The sequence below is a fragment of the Neodiprion fabricii genome, chromosome 2 (genome assembly GCF_021155785.1).
Source record: "Neodiprion fabricii isolate iyNeoFabr1 chromosome 2, iyNeoFabr1.1, whole genome shotgun sequence".
Taxonomy (NCBI): domain Eukaryota; kingdom Metazoa; phylum Arthropoda; class Insecta; order Hymenoptera; family Diprionidae; genus Neodiprion; species Neodiprion fabricii.
The window spans coordinates 31904922-31919389 of NC_060240.1; the positions used below are offsets into that span (position 1 = coordinate 31904922).

At 36.5% G+C, this 14468-nt stretch overlaps 3 protein-coding genes across 3 annotated transcripts; 2 read left to right on the forward strand and 1 right to left on the reverse strand.

Annotated features, from left to right (window-relative positions):
* Positions 1-1109: 1109 nt before the first annotated feature.
* On the reverse strand, positions 1110-8628 carry LOC124175428 (mediator of RNA polymerase II transcription subunit 15). The gene is made up of 12 exons (XM_046555673.1): positions 8384-8628; positions 8171-8258; positions 7994-8045; positions 7633-7827; positions 3378-3652; positions 3099-3281; positions 2897-3012; positions 2747-2829; positions 2441-2602; positions 1973-2258; positions 1723-1825; positions 1110-1647 (listed from the first exon to the last, which is right to left on the reverse strand). The coding sequence occupies exons 1-12, from the start codon at positions 8443-8445 to the stop codon at positions 1315-1317; spliced, it is 1938 nt and encodes a 645-aa protein (XP_046411629.1). The 5' UTR covers positions 8446-8628; the 3' UTR covers positions 1110-1314.
* A 189-nt stretch (positions 8629-8817) lies between these two features.
* Positions 8818-11441, forward strand: LOC124175757 (cell division control protein 6 homolog). The gene is made up of 4 exons (XM_046556254.1): positions 8818-9395; positions 9470-10390; positions 10507-10724; positions 10795-11441. The coding sequence occupies exons 1-4, from the start codon at positions 9080-9082 to the stop codon at positions 11026-11028; spliced, it is 1689 nt and encodes a 562-aa protein (XP_046412210.1). The 5' UTR covers positions 8818-9079; the 3' UTR covers positions 11029-11441.
* A 253-nt stretch (positions 11442-11694) lies between these two features.
* Positions 11695-14120, forward strand: LOC124175727 (mitochondrial fission 1 protein). Its single transcript, XM_046556173.1, has 4 exons — positions 11695-11833; positions 12722-12931; positions 13197-13302; positions 13396-14120. Exons 1-4 carry the CDS (start codon positions 11789-11791, stop codon positions 13485-13487), a joined length of 453 nt encoding a protein of 150 aa, XP_046412129.1. The 5' UTR covers positions 11695-11788; the 3' UTR covers positions 13488-14120.
* Positions 14121-14468: the final 348 nt, after the last annotated feature.

Below are 14468 nucleotides of genomic sequence, written 5' to 3' on the forward strand. Positions count from 1 at the left end.
TTAAAGAAATAGGAAAGTAGATGAGCATTGTAATATATCAAGTAATTCGATATTGCTAATATCTAACATCACTCTATCAGTCGTATCAATCATTGTCGATTAATTTATATAACCCATGTATTTAATTCATTTGATGGGTTGATATTTTATTTGCGATCGGTTTTTGCTCCAAAGATCCTTCCTGTCAAGTATTAAGTAAGCACAAAATTTTTTTTTTCCCATCTATAATTAATCAGGTGAAACATTTATCTTAAAACATGAGATACAAGAGATTATTTAAAAGAATTATAAAAATATTTCCTTTTCGTTTGACGTTTGAACAACTAGTAAATAATAATATTCGATGCTTATTATTACTATTTTTTATTGATAAACCAATCGCAAAGCGGTGCATCAAGACAAAGGAGCATCGTCGGTTGATAAAATTTAACACCCTGCGGTAGGATTTAACGAATGGCATCGGGTGTATCGCCTAAAACGAAAGTACCCAAGTAGTACAGGTTGCGCGTGTTTTTCCATCAAGTCAAGTGACGTAACATTTTTGCCATATCGCTTTTCGAACAGCTGCTATTCGTGCCAAGACTTGTATTAGACCCGATATTTGGAAATGTGTGTTCAATTTTTTCTGTTCGTATTGCAAATATATTACTTACTACACGACTATTTGTACTCTGTGTGCACCATTTGCAATACAGACAGTTGCGTATGACCGTGACACATTTGTTAACCGAGTTTTTTTAATCATGTTTGTATACCGTTTTTAGTAGACCTAATTTATACCATATGAATTTAAAGAATATATAACAATTAGGTGGCTGGCAGAAAAATATAGATGTCAACAAAATACTAGAGAAAAATCGTGAAGCTACGTTGGGTACCTAAATGCACACTTTGTTAATACATAAGTACAAAACGTCAGGTACGGCGCCATCTGTTAAAAATCATTCGAATTGAATTAACCTGCAAAACTGTTTTGTCTCGTCTGCTTACTAGTATTTAGAGCAGATTTATAGATATTTTACTTAAGGAAATTGCCAAAGAATAATTGAGATGTTTTACCATTGATCGATGGTTTATTGCTAATTGTTGTCATATGTATAACGAAAATATAAACATTATGAAAAATTGTATTTACAAAACCTTGATTGAGTTTGAACAGGAACTGATGTATAATATTATCTTACTTTTTCAGGCTGATTGAATTATATATACGAACTGTTTCACTTACAATGTAAATCTCATATTAAATAGAATGGAAAGGATAATTAAGATTTCTACGATTACTGAGCATTCTTACCGACACATTCAACTCAATTAAAGCCCCATAAGCACCGTTGCAGCCGATACAGGGGTCTGCGTTGGAGCACTGGCCTGCCGTACACTCATTTCCCAAGTATCTAATAGTTGTGAGACGGAGAATCGTCGGGGAAGTTTCGATATGCGAGCATTAAGCGCTTTCTGGACGGCACATAAAAAAGTCGTAGCGTTGTACTCGTGAGGTGCCATTACGCAACGAGGTGCTGTCAAAGGATAGTCGGCTGGAACTGTTACAGACACTGGCGGAACGCAGGGGAGGTGCCGATCGTCAAGCCAACAGACAAGCTGTATACATTTCGAGCCATTTTGCTGAGCAGCATCTAGGCTGACCTGTTCAGTCATGAAATAACAATTGTCATCAAGACTATTTAAAATATCCATCAAAATTTTAGGAATCAGTTTTACCTTGAAACGCTGGTCCAGGCGAGCTATTTCGCCTTGCAAAACGTCTGGTATGTCACTCGTCGGTTCCTCCACTTTCTGTTTTTTCAGCGGGGGAGGTAGTCCTCTGTTGAACAGAAATAATATCATATTTGTTAAAATTTGCGGCGCTGTGATAATGATTGATTCATCATTCGCTAAAAATCATTTTATAACATCTATCAATAAATTGGGAATATTTTTTGCTTAAAAAACGAACGAAAAAACTACTCACTTTATTTCTGGGCCAAACAAAGCCTCTAAACAGGGACCGAATGTTCGTTGCAATGTGTGATTGGCTACTGGACTTTGGAGATGGTTGTTTACAGCGTCTAAGAGAGGACTGAAGAAGTGATGTTCTTTTAGAGTTGTCACTGGGGGTCCGACACTTCCATCCCCTCTCTTGAAGTCCAATTTTTCAAGTACAACTTCACACTTCAGTAGAGTATCCAACGGCATGCGTTTACTGGGGTTTGACAATATCTCCAAGAGCTTTTTCATCTTACTCAGCTTGTCCACATCTGAAATCAAATCCCTAAAGTTTTGAATATTGTGTCATAAGTTTTTCATTCAAACTTAAATTGAAAATTAGAACTGCATCAGACCAAAGATGGATCGGTAATTAAATGAGATGCACATGAAAAGGTGCATAAAAAATAGTCGTTACATTCCGTGGACCATGTACAATACAACATGAACTCACTTCCTTCATTTCCCATTCTAGCTATCATCCTTCTGAGAGGCTCTATGTATTTACTCAGTTGCCGCACTTTGTCTCTGTACGCTTGGTCCTCTTGCAAAGGACTCGGAGTAGCTCCCATCCCAGCTGGAGTATTCAGCGAGCTGCTTGGGGAAGGCGCCATACCTTCGAAAATGTACGAAAATAACTTATTAATCACTTTAGCAAGTCCTTAAAATGATCAAATTTAGCGCAGGATTGTTTTCTTAATTAAAACGTGGATATCAATTAGATTCACTACAAGATTTGAAATTTCTAATTTATACCTACCCACAGAACGTTGAGGTCCGGCCATCATAGCATGCTGTGGACTCGGTGATGGTACCAATGCAGGTGAAGCGACCATTTGATTACTGCGAAGCGAAATTTTTATTAGACTATCATATCTTTCTTATGTATAGTTCATTAGTTGTTAAGTACCTTGAAGGTGCCAGTCCAGCCGGGCTCGGAGCAGATGGAGACGGACTTTGTCTCAAAAACTGATTTGGAGCCGTGTTTCGTGGCCCAGGAAAACCCAAATTCATCATTTCAGTAGGCTGTGAATACAAGCAGCATGATTTTCGTTAAGAATTGAATTGTCGCAGTGCATTGTTCTACACAGTAGAGTTACATCTAAACTTACCTTACGCTGCATGTGTCCCATTTGCTGCGGCATTTGTGCAGGACCCATTTGCCCCGGACCTATCTGATTTATTTGTGATGGCATTTGATTCATTTGCTGTGGAATTCCTCCTTGCATTCCGGGACCGAGAGGTCCACCCATTTGGTTACCCATTTGCCCCGACATTTGTCCCTGCATCTGACCCTTAGAAGATAAATTAAATAAATAGTAATTCACCACTCAGTAACAAAAGACACCTTGCATACATCTATTATACAGATATCAAATGCTTCCACGAACCTGTATGTTTGGCTGCATTTGTCCGGGACCCATTTGGCTTTGCACAATTTGATTCATTTGACCTGGACCCATTTGATTCATTTGCTGTGGCATGTTTCCTTGATTCATCTGGTTCATTTGGGCCTGCATTGGCCCTCCCTGCATTCCTTGCATCGGGCCCATGTGGCCCATCGGTCCACCGGCTTGTCCAGGTATCATTCCCATCCCTGCCATTTTATTTTGCATCCCCGTCATGCTCATTGCTTGGCCAGGCCGCTGATTCAGACTCTGCAGCACTGTTGATGGTCAGAAAGGTTTTGGTAACTTGGGTTTCGTGTACGCTGCATTTATCTGAATTAATATTTACCCGTGAATGGCTAACTGCAGTACACAGTTCAACAGTGCCAAGACTGAAAACCATTAACCAGCATCACTTTATTTCAATACATCAAATTAGAATTATTAAGCCATTGATTTTCCCATAGCCAGGTCAGAATATCGCTCTCAGTTAATAACAGAAGTAAGCTCCGGAAATTGTCAGGAATCGAAATACTAATAATATATTCACACGAGTTTCATCAATTCAAAATAAATAAATTAGTACTTGTTTCAGTTGATTAATACAATTGTATAAATATAACGAATAATATATATAATATAAATTTTCTTTCAAAAATAAAGACAGTTCTTAAAAGTGAGGAAATCTTTGGACTAAATAAGTGATAGATATCTAACAGAAATCTCTTAGTAGGATTAGAAAGAAAAAAAACCAAAGACTACTGGTTCAATCATTCCAGGTGCTAGTATTGACTCAAATCATTGAAATCATAACGATCCCCAACCAATTCTCTTTCCATAATTCTGCTGAAGACTTCCTCCAATGTCGATGAGTTAATCAAGCCCAGTCTTCTATGGATAATTTGATCATTCTCATACTGGTCATCGTCTCGCAGGTTTGAAAAGTAATGAAACGTGAAGTCAACAGCGATGATCGAAGTATGTACATTAAAAGTAAATGAGAGCAAAAGCGAATCTCTTATACTTGTCTGTAGAATACCTGGTGGCCATGCGTTATCTCTCATTTCGATTTCCATTTTTGTCATTTTTTCATTTAACTGAATTACTATATCTAAATAATCATTTTCGACCTTGGCAATAAATAGGTGGAAGTAGTGTTGTTTACGAAAAAAGCTCAGCGCGTCTTCGCGAATCTTTACAACACTGGTTAACACCTTTTTACTGAATGGATTATGAAACACCTCTAGCGGTCGATGGAATTTTATCGAAGGTGGTATTTGGCATCGACCAAGACTAAATAGCCATTTCCTGAGAATTGGAACGTAGGTGATAATTAATCTTAGTGTAAAGTGTTTTAATATCCGTCCGTCCATTTCCAGGTGGCATTTAAATCTAACTATTTCCTCGGTGAAACGTACCGACATTCCTGTAAACCTTTCTACCTTTTCTTTAAGAGTGGTGTCAGCATGTATTTTTTCTATCCATCTATGATGTGTAATCAACTCTGCATCTCTAAAATCCAATAATTTATATAAGTTTTGTCTCGATGGTGATTCTCGAAGACTTCGAGCTGCACTCGAATTTTCCGAATCGTAACACGGGTCACTTTCAATAGTACTTGCATATTGTGCATAGTACAAGTTTGTATTCCGCTGCATTGTTTCTTTTTCTCTTGCACTCTATTTTGTTTACACTTTACGAAAAAATTATCAGTGAGAAAATGTCAATATGGAAAAAAATTTTCCCTAGTAATTGGGGGTGAATCTAGAATTGGATTTCTTCTTTACGTAAAAGTCCAACAAATGGAATTCAGTATATTATCAATTTTTGCGCAGTTCCTTTCAACAACTTTTTGTCCTACCGGTTACTTGCATATGCATACACATAGGTATGTATGGCACGCCGCAGAACCACGGTCTTCGCAAAACTTTGTATGTCGGTAAGGTAGTTGCAAGTACTTACCAAATTACACCAACAGATGTCACTAGCAAAAGCTGATAATTTCAAAGTAATTTCAGATATTACAAATTATTAAAAACTGGAAAATCACAGAAAAATAGTCATTCTTATCGAACTCATACATTTTTTTGCATGGAATCGTAACGCATTAATCTGAACATTGGGTAAAATAGATAATTAGTTTTTACATTTCGTCAAAGGGATAGCAAACTACATCCATGCAAGAGCGATGCTTCTACCTGTTCAGAAATACAATAGTCGTCAAATTTATTGTATTGCGATTTCCAATGACCTTTAAAAGAATTGGATAATCTATTTTGGGAGTTCGTAAATCGAAATTACAACAGATCAACCAAAAACGTCTCACTGATTTAATTTTGTAAAAGAGTAAAACCAAAGAAAAAACACGAATACCACTACTACCTGATCTGATCTTTTTCCTTTTTCACAAAAAAATACATTATCGTTCCTGCCCAACTCAAGCACAACAGATGTTCGAGGCTAAATCGAAAATAAATAACATTCAATGATGCAAATGTTTGCCTACTGAGAGTGAACTCCCCAGTTTTTGGTTACTAAATTTCAACTTTGATTATCGTCTACTATCTTTCCATCAATTCTGTGAATTCTATTTCGAATTTTAAAACATGAAATTAAAATATCAGTATTTAATAATGTCCATGAAAATATTGGACAACTTTGAATTATCTGTCTCAAACACGTTTAACAAATACTAAAACAAAAATGTCAAACAGGAGACAGCTAAAAATACCATTTTAGAAAATAAATTACAATCAAGAAACCTTAAATTAATCCAAACAAATCAACAGTATTCACAGTACGAGAAACAGAGAAACAATTTACACAACTACAGTGATAAAAAATAAAAAGTACGTGGCTGTAAATGAGAGGAAAGCGCCGTAAAAGTATAAAGACATAAGTCAGGTTACATCCAATAAAAAAAAAATTAAGAAAATTAAAAAAAATAAATCTAAAAATGAAATAAAATAAAAGAAATAAATATAACTGCATAGCTAAAAAATCAATTTAAAGTCATGAATAAATAGAAAATACATGAGATGACAAGAAAAACCAAGGTGAGACTGCACGCCGTCGCGCATCCTCAGCAGCTAACAGGTGATTAAAAAATCTCTGTTCGTAGCCCTTCAAAGAACTGGAATTCCTCAACTCGGTTGGCATGCATTCCGGCAACTTATTATTTTTTCTTGCATATAGTGCAAGTGAAAGGAGTTCTTGTGAGTGTGTGAAGTCACAGCTATTTGTTTTGCTTACAACTGTCAAAAGCATCTGTGACTGTGAATTTTTTAATATTTTGAACTGATAAGTCGAAGATATGATTTTAAATAAACGACAAGGTCCACAATTTCTGTTGGGAATATGAAGCTTTACGAATACAATGAAAATTCTCCTATAGCACTCATGAAGACATGGATTGCAGAATAATCTATTGTTTGTGGTCATTCAAATAGATAAATTTAAGAAATCTATTACAAGAATACAAAATATACTAGATGACTTTTCAGATTTGGAAAATCAAAAGAATTCATTAACAATTATCATATGAATAATGTTCCATGTTTGTAAGAATTGCTGTTCGATACCTCAATTATTCGACATTGGAAGTTCATTTACACCTTTCAAAGTGGCAGTCAACTGATCCATGCTCGTTATCGTTATAAATTGCGTAAGCAGCATAATTTTATTGTCCACATACATTTTGTTGAACGTAAAATAGTTTCATGCAGTTGAACTCATATGTTCGTAAAATTAAATTCTGATTTCCCTTTCTCGGTTTCTTGGCTCATATCTGAAAAATTGATCGTTTACAATTACGTGAGCACGTTTCAAACTAAAACTACCGCTGGCTTCTTCACTATTTTGGCTATAGGAATGCTTCAATATGCAATAGTACTGAGCAGTTTTACAAGAGAAGTAAATAAACGTGTACTGCAATTCAAATCGAAACATGGAAGAAAAAATATGAAAAAACAATGTGCTCACACTTTTTCCCAAAAAGAATATGACATAGCTAAAATGTGTATTTTGCAAGCAGCAAATCCAGTGTTACTCTGTTTGGCAGAGTCAGCCTTGATCATACACGCAACCAAACTGGTCACATTTTATGTATAGAGTTCAATCTTCTCAGTATAATCTTGCGTTATACACAAATAAACATGCTGACAAGTCTTTCCAAATAAGAATGCTACTGCGAAATGGTATTCAGTCCTTTTTATCCCTCTGCATACATAAAACTCAATTAATATAATTTCATACTAACAGTTTGTTGCCGTATTAGGTGGAGGCTGCTGTACCATCCCTTGTTGTCCGGGACCGGGTCCTCCCATCCCTAGCATCTGGTTATTTCCTGTACCTTGGCGAGCCAAGGTTTGCAGAGCTCCAATTGGATCTGGCATGCCTTGACCCCCGGCATTCCCAGTTCCAGGTGCCATACCACCGCTAGTTTTTTTGGTATCTGAAAATGGGTGTTTGTGATTATGTGGTTGACGATATGTGAAATTTGTTACAAATGGTTGTGAGATTTACGGACTAGTAAAATACACTGCCAAGTTAGTGTTGTAACCGAGTGTGGAAGATAATGCTAACAATTATGGTATTGATATTCATTTGATAAAGCTTACTCATTTCTCTGACGTGGAGTATCAGTCTGGCCACAAAACCCAGGTAGTCCTCCTTAAAATTAAAAGCCAATGAGTTTTGGTGAAAAGATGTAGAGAAGGATGATAAGTAGTTCAAGTATTTTCAGTTAGTTTCGAACGTAATATAAAAATTTCAATAAAATATATGAGAAATATAACCTTTGTTTTTGCTTTTTGGAAAACGTGATTTTCCATTTCTACGCTGTTTTTTGAAGTCGGCATCCCGGATCTAAGAATCGCTTCATCGCTAAAATAGTAAAAACGAAAACGAACAAATTTAATAATCGAGCAAAATGATGCGTGGCTACTGCAAAAATCTTTTTCGCCTTTGACAGGATGTGTCATAGCGGTAATAATACGGGATAAACTCACATTTTCGCTACAACACTCTGCCTAAATGCTGGCGTACGCCAAGAGCCTTCATCAGCTGCCATACTGGCCCTACTGAATTAACTTATCAAAAGTTTGTACGAATATTTAATTAATTAGCAATTACACGCCGCGATTCAGGCTTTCAATCACGCTTTCAATGCCGTCTAACCACCCACACAACACCCTACAATAAGACGGACTTTGATAAGACCGTAATTTTGATGCTTCTTCCACCAACCAGTGCTGCCAATTGGTTATAATTGTGAAGCGACTGAAACTATCGTTCCACTGTTGGTCACTTTGGTATTTAGCGTCGTACTGGGGTGGAATGCGGAATAGAACCAGCCAATAAACGCCGAGTTCCTACTGCGTATGCGTGACCTGTTGCGTTACAAGGCAATTCCCGCGTTTTCGAAGTAATTTACCCGCGAAACAGCTGACGCAGCATGCATGCCAGCGACTAGCGAGTGCCGAGTATTCGAGAAAGCAGTTGTCATTGACGCCTGATAGCTGTTAGTAAATTCGCACGGTTATATCGTGTTGCTAATGAACACTCGTAATATCAACTTATGATAAATCAAACGTGTTACATCAAATTCGTCACAAATATTAAAGTGCAGTGAAAGTGAACGGACGATAATTATTGTATAGTTAGTAGTGTTCATATTGCAAGCAAGCCTAGTGCGTGTAGACAAAATGTCTACTATACAAGCAACTATACCCTTTAATATTAGGAAAAAAAGCTCGAAAACTACGTCGTTTTATGGCATTAAAGAGAAAGCTGTGACTGAGGACTTCAGTAATGCGGCGTTAAGACAAATTCCCGAATTGAAATACACCCCTAGGGTTAAAAAAATCGTAACCTTAACAAGCAGCGACTCGGACTCGGATGCTGACGTAGAAAATTCCGCCATAACAAAACGATCGGTAAAATATTCGAGAAAGCGAAATACAACCGACAAAGTCTCGACCCCAAAGAAAAATAATACAGATGGGAAATCTGACCATTCATGTATGTCTTTTCGTAGCTCAAAATTATAGAGAACATCTTGACATATGCTTATCAATAACTGTGTTTTATTCTAGGTGGAAATGGTGCCACTCCTCCCAAACAGAAAAAAATTGAGGAATCATTCTCTCCGTCGACACCGTCCAGTATGCTAGGTCTTCTGGATTTAGAATGTGTCGTAGAAGATGTGGAAAAAACCCAAGCAAAAAGGCTTCTTAAATCTTCCAAGTTTCAAAGCGCCCGTAAAGCTCTACACAGTTCAGTATCAGCGAATTTACCTGGGAGGGAAAAAGAGCTGACAGAATTGCGAGAGTTTATATCTCATCGCTTAAAGGACTTTAGTTCCGGTTCTCTCTATGTCTCTGGACCTCCAGGAACAGGGAAAACTGCTTCTCTGTCCAAGATTATGCTTGAGCCAGAGTTCAAGGCGGCGTTCAAAGTGATTTATATTAATTGTACGGCGATAAAGTCAGCTGGTGCTATTTACGCCAAAATCGTTGAAGATCTGGGTCTGAATCTTGCGAAAACTGAGAAGGCGAACAGGTCAACACTTGAAAAGTATCTGAAGTCAAAGCATCAAATGCTCCTACTTGTTCTCGATGAAATAGATCAGCTGACCACCAGAAGTCAGTCGGTTCTCTACACAATTTTTGAATGGCCCTCTAAAGAGGGATCCAAACTTGTTCTAGTCGGAATAGCAAACGCTCTGGACCTTACTGACAGAATTCTTCCCAGGCTACAGGCAAGGTGTGAACTCAGGCCAAAATTGATGCATTTCGCACCTTATTCTAAACAGCAGATAGTCAATATTATCACGGAAAGACTCGAGGAGGCAAATGTATCTGATGTTCTGAATAAAGTAGCTGTGCAAATGTTGGCTGCTAAGGTTGCAGCTATTTCTGGGGACATTAGGAAGGCTTTGGATATCAGCCGTAGAGTCATAGAGATTGCAGAAGCTCAAAGAGTCGCTCAGGTTTTACAGCCCTGTAACGACAATGGTGAGCAATTTGGAGATTGGAAAATTCGGGGATTTTCAATTTAAAAATTACAATCTTAAACTAATTCTTTTGTCGTGTTACCATTGATATGGCATCAGTTAATTTTCGGATTATAGGCAGTAACATTGCGGGAAGTCCACGAAAACAACAGGAGATACCTCAAGAGAAATCAGTTGGTTTAAAGGAAGTTGTCATGGTTCTGAACAGCGTTTATGGAGGTGCCCAGAACATCAACAATGAAGAGAGTATATTTCCCTTGCAGCAGAAGCTGCTACTGTGTTCACTCATGCTAATTCTTAATAAGGGCAAGAACAAGGATCTGACGATTGGAATGGTAATTGAACTCGTGGATGGTGATAAAAAAACTGCGAGAAAATTGAATCAATTTTTTTTCCTATTTGCAGCTGCACGAGGTGTACAAAAAAGTTTGCAAGAAACGAAATATACACATAGTCGACATGTCCGAGTTCGTTAGTTTGTGCTCCCTTGTCGAAACTCGAGGTGTATTAAGAATAGTGGGTAAAAAGGAACCCAGATTATCGAAGGTACATCTACTGTGGGACCAGGAAGAACTTGGAGGAGCATTGCAGGATAAAACTATGATGTCAGAAATTTTAAATGACGCATCTTGTCTGTAGAACGGTTCCAAGATTGTCTATTAGCAGCATCAACGGATAAGATTAGAGTGCCTTTCGTTTTTATTAGAAACAATTTTTAATTAACGTTACGTTTGATTGTAAATTATTTTTTGCGCTACTCGGATTGTTCACGTCATTTTGAAGTGCACGCGATAATGTTTTGGAAGATTTTTCAATCAATCTTATTTATTATCGATTATTTTATCATACTTCGAAAGCGGCTTATTCACTTATCATAATTGCACAAGTCAACCGAAACAATATTGACGCGCTCTTCGAGTAACATTTTTTCACCCCGTACTGACCGAATAATAATTGTTATTGTACCTAATGAATTAGCCTAATTGCTTAGCAATCATCAATTCCACATTTTGTATGAATGTAGTATCGTGGATTAATAAAGTATTGTATTTATATACAAAGAAGAAATTTTCTTGATGCAATCGCATTCAGTATGCCCTTATTTACTGGTCCATTGATCGAAAGCAAACTCCAACAAAATTCTCAAAAGTTTGAAACGAAAATTTTTTCAACGATTCGTCCCTTGAAACGGAATGGTCGGTAAGGTAAAGTTATCGATAGGAACATAAGATGTATTTAAATTGTTCGCGCTTGTAACGCTTGGCAGTAACAACGCCGATTGGTGCATGGCGACAAGGAAAAGAAGAGAGGGAACTGAGGTATTCATCAGCGTATAAGTCGGTAGGTATTACCAGTGTTAGCAGTTTTTGACGGTGGTGACTAACGTGACATCGGAAACATGGAAGACGTACTGGACGAGGTGGTTTCTTCTGAAGATTTAAAGGTCGGTTGACATTATTTTAATGCAATATTAATTATCACGGTTACGATAATATTCCATGGCATGTGTCGCGGGTGAATTTGACAGAAATTCGAAGCGTATTTTGATTTCTACGAATCGCCGTCTCTACTCCGGGATCGCAGCTAGGCGAGGTTAATAGTCTGAACTGAATAATGGGAGATCCTAAAGATCATTTCTAACATCCGCGACATACGAATAGTTGGATTCTCTCAGTTCTCCGAATCGTTATCTTTTTATAACAGCTGTTACTCCAGCGATACATTTTTACTTCCTAACAAATCCTACTGCGTATTCACGACAAAGTCGTACCACCATAACCTTTAAAGTATCGATTCACGCACGACATTGTGCAAATTTAATCTTAATTTCCAGTTCCATTACCGTAGGACCAAATTCGTTATCAACGCGGCATCCGTTTCTTCAAACAAAATACAAATGTATCTATTCAACGGCATGTCACGCAACTCACCGATACGTAATCATTTCAAAATAACGTGACTCACCTATAAAGAATAAGAGAAGAAAAAAAAAACATAAAAAATGCTAGAGAGAACCTGAAAAATGGGAGTTACTTGTTTATCATTTTTGGTTCTCCAAACTGAATTGACTTTGTAAATTAAACTCTATGATTATTTCTTATGTTGCAGCTTTTTATTATTCCGACATTTTTCCATTTCGAACCTACACATTTCACGACTTCATTTTATCATTTTCAGCACTTTTCTTTGTCTATATCTGAATCTTGATAGCGAGTAACCAACTCACTAAACGTCATGATAGTTACTTGGCTGTAATAAATAATACTATGGTGTATAATATGTTTAATCGTTGTGCAATAAATGTATGTTTGATTACTCTGATTATTTACAGAAATTCGAAAGAGTTTATCACGAACAGCTGCACGCTTCAAATGTTACCCAAAATGCACAGTTTGAATATGCATGGTGTTTGGTCAGAAGCAAGTACTCGGCAGATATTCGAAAAGGAATTATCTTGCTTGAAGATTTGTTCAACAAAGAAGGAGAGGCGCTAAAACGTGACTGCATATACTACCTAGCGATTGGAAATGCTAGAATAAAAGTATTTATTATTGAATTGAATATTAATATCATTAAACGATGGAATTTATCTTTGTATCTTTAAATAGGGAATAACTAAACCTTTTGCAAATCTCATTGTTTGTCAAGATAACTTTGTAACAGTTTTTACTTTCTAAACATTCTTTGATATAATTTGATTGCTCAAATTAAATTCATAGCCAGTTACCTTTCACAAAGGAGTCTGAAATATCAAAACTCGTGCATTTGAGCTTCAATAACACATCTGTATATCATTTTCTATTAAGGAATACACCAAAGCTTTGTCATATGTGAGAGCGTTTCTGCAAATTGAACCAGGCAACCAGCAGGTCCAGCATTTAGAAACGACAATAAAAAAGAAAATGGAAAAGGGTAAGACTATAAATTTTTTAATATAATATGTTGAAAATATTTATGTAAAAATAATTGTTACCTATAATTTTTTTTTCTCGTTTTTTACCAAAGAGGGACTTGTTGGCATGGCAGTAGCTGGAGGAGTAATAATTGGACTTGCAAGTATTTTGGGATTAGGAATTGCAATGGCAAAGAAGGGTTAATGAACACTGTCAGAGTCTGTGCATCGTCAACAATGTTTAATGGCAAACGATGTACAGCAGATAGAGTGATAACTTTTGAGTAAAAAATTACGCTGATACACATATAGTGATGATCTTTGCGTAATACGAATTAAAAATAAATGTATTTTCTTTCCATCATTTCGTTTCGATTTTCAATTTAGGTGAAATAAAAATCGCCTTCCATGTTTTTATACTTATATATTTAAACTGATTTTTAGTAGTGTAATTTGAAAAATTAATTTCTTAAAAAATGTTACCGCATCACGAATTACAGTTCGTATTATTCAAAAATAGGCGGTTAACGTCACAATAATTCCGTAGTAGTTATGGATGCTTGTTTTGGATACATTCCAAAATCTTTAGCAATGCATTATCCTCTTATTGTATAGCTTCCTTGACTTTATTTAAATGTTACATTAAAAAAAAATCTTGTCTCAATTTGTACGCGTAAATTAATATATAAATCGACTATTCGTACTATAGTAGATATATTTATGCTATTTTTAGGCTGTGTATATAAGAATGAAGTTACAGTGTGAAATGATCATATCTATGTTATTTACGGAACCCTAAATAAAATCTGTGTTTCATTCAGTTACCAACACAGACAAAGGCGTTTCTTTTTTCTTTGCATTTCCTGTACACCAGTAATTACCGCATCATTACTTCAATAACCCATTTCTCTTTCCGTACTCATTTCTGATATTTTACAAAAAGTTCGGTAGTATTATAATGAAAATAAATTTCTTACCTCTGAAAATGACATCGAAAGCGTTCAAATTACGCGCGCGGGTGTCTTAACACAAACTATGCGAGCTATTGTTTTCCGTTCTTCAGTCACTAGTTTTTCGAAATATATCGCGCATTGGTCACAGGGAGTTCGTGCGGGGTTTCGAATCAACAGGCAAGCTTGTTACCTTGTAAGAAGTTCCGTTCCTCTCAGATTGCTGGCTGATAAAA

Bases quoted from the DNA above. Each gene is read 5' to 3' on its own strand.
- LOC124175727 (XM_046556173.1), top strand. From the start codon at position 11,789: ATGGAAGACGTACTGGACGAGGTGGTTTCTTCTGAAGATTTAAAG. The intron at 11,834-12,721 runs GTCGGTTGACAT...GATTATTTACAG, and splicing joins TTTCTTCTGAAGATTTAAAG to AAATTCGAAAGAGTTTATCA. The intron at 12,932-13,196 runs GTATTTATTATT...TTTTCTATTAAG, and splicing joins TTGGAAATGCTAGAATAAAA to GAATACACCAAAGCTTTGTC.
- LOC124175428 (XM_046555673.1), bottom strand. From the start codon at position 8,445: ATGGCAGCTGATGAAGGCTCTTGGCGTACGCCAGCATTTAGGCAGAGT. The intron at 3,282-3,377 runs GTTCGTGGAAGC...TTATCTTCTAAG, and splicing joins AAATGCAGCCAAACATACAG to GGTCAGATGCAGGGACAAAT. The intron at 1,648-1,722 runs GTAAAACTGATT...ATGACTGAACAG, and splicing joins GCCTGGACCAGCGTTTCAAG to GTCAGCCTAGATGCTGCTCA.
- LOC124175757 (XM_046556254.1), top strand. From the start codon at position 9,080: ATGTCTACTATACAAGCAACTATACCCTTTAATATTAGGAAAAAAAGC. The intron at 9,396-9,469 runs GTATGTCTTTTC...GTTTTATTCTAG, and splicing joins TGGGAAATCTGACCATTCAT to GTGGAAATGGTGCCACTCCT. The intron at 10,391-10,506 runs GTGAGCAATTTG...TTCGGATTATAG, and splicing joins ACAGCCCTGTAACGACAATG to GCAGTAACATTGCGGGAAGT.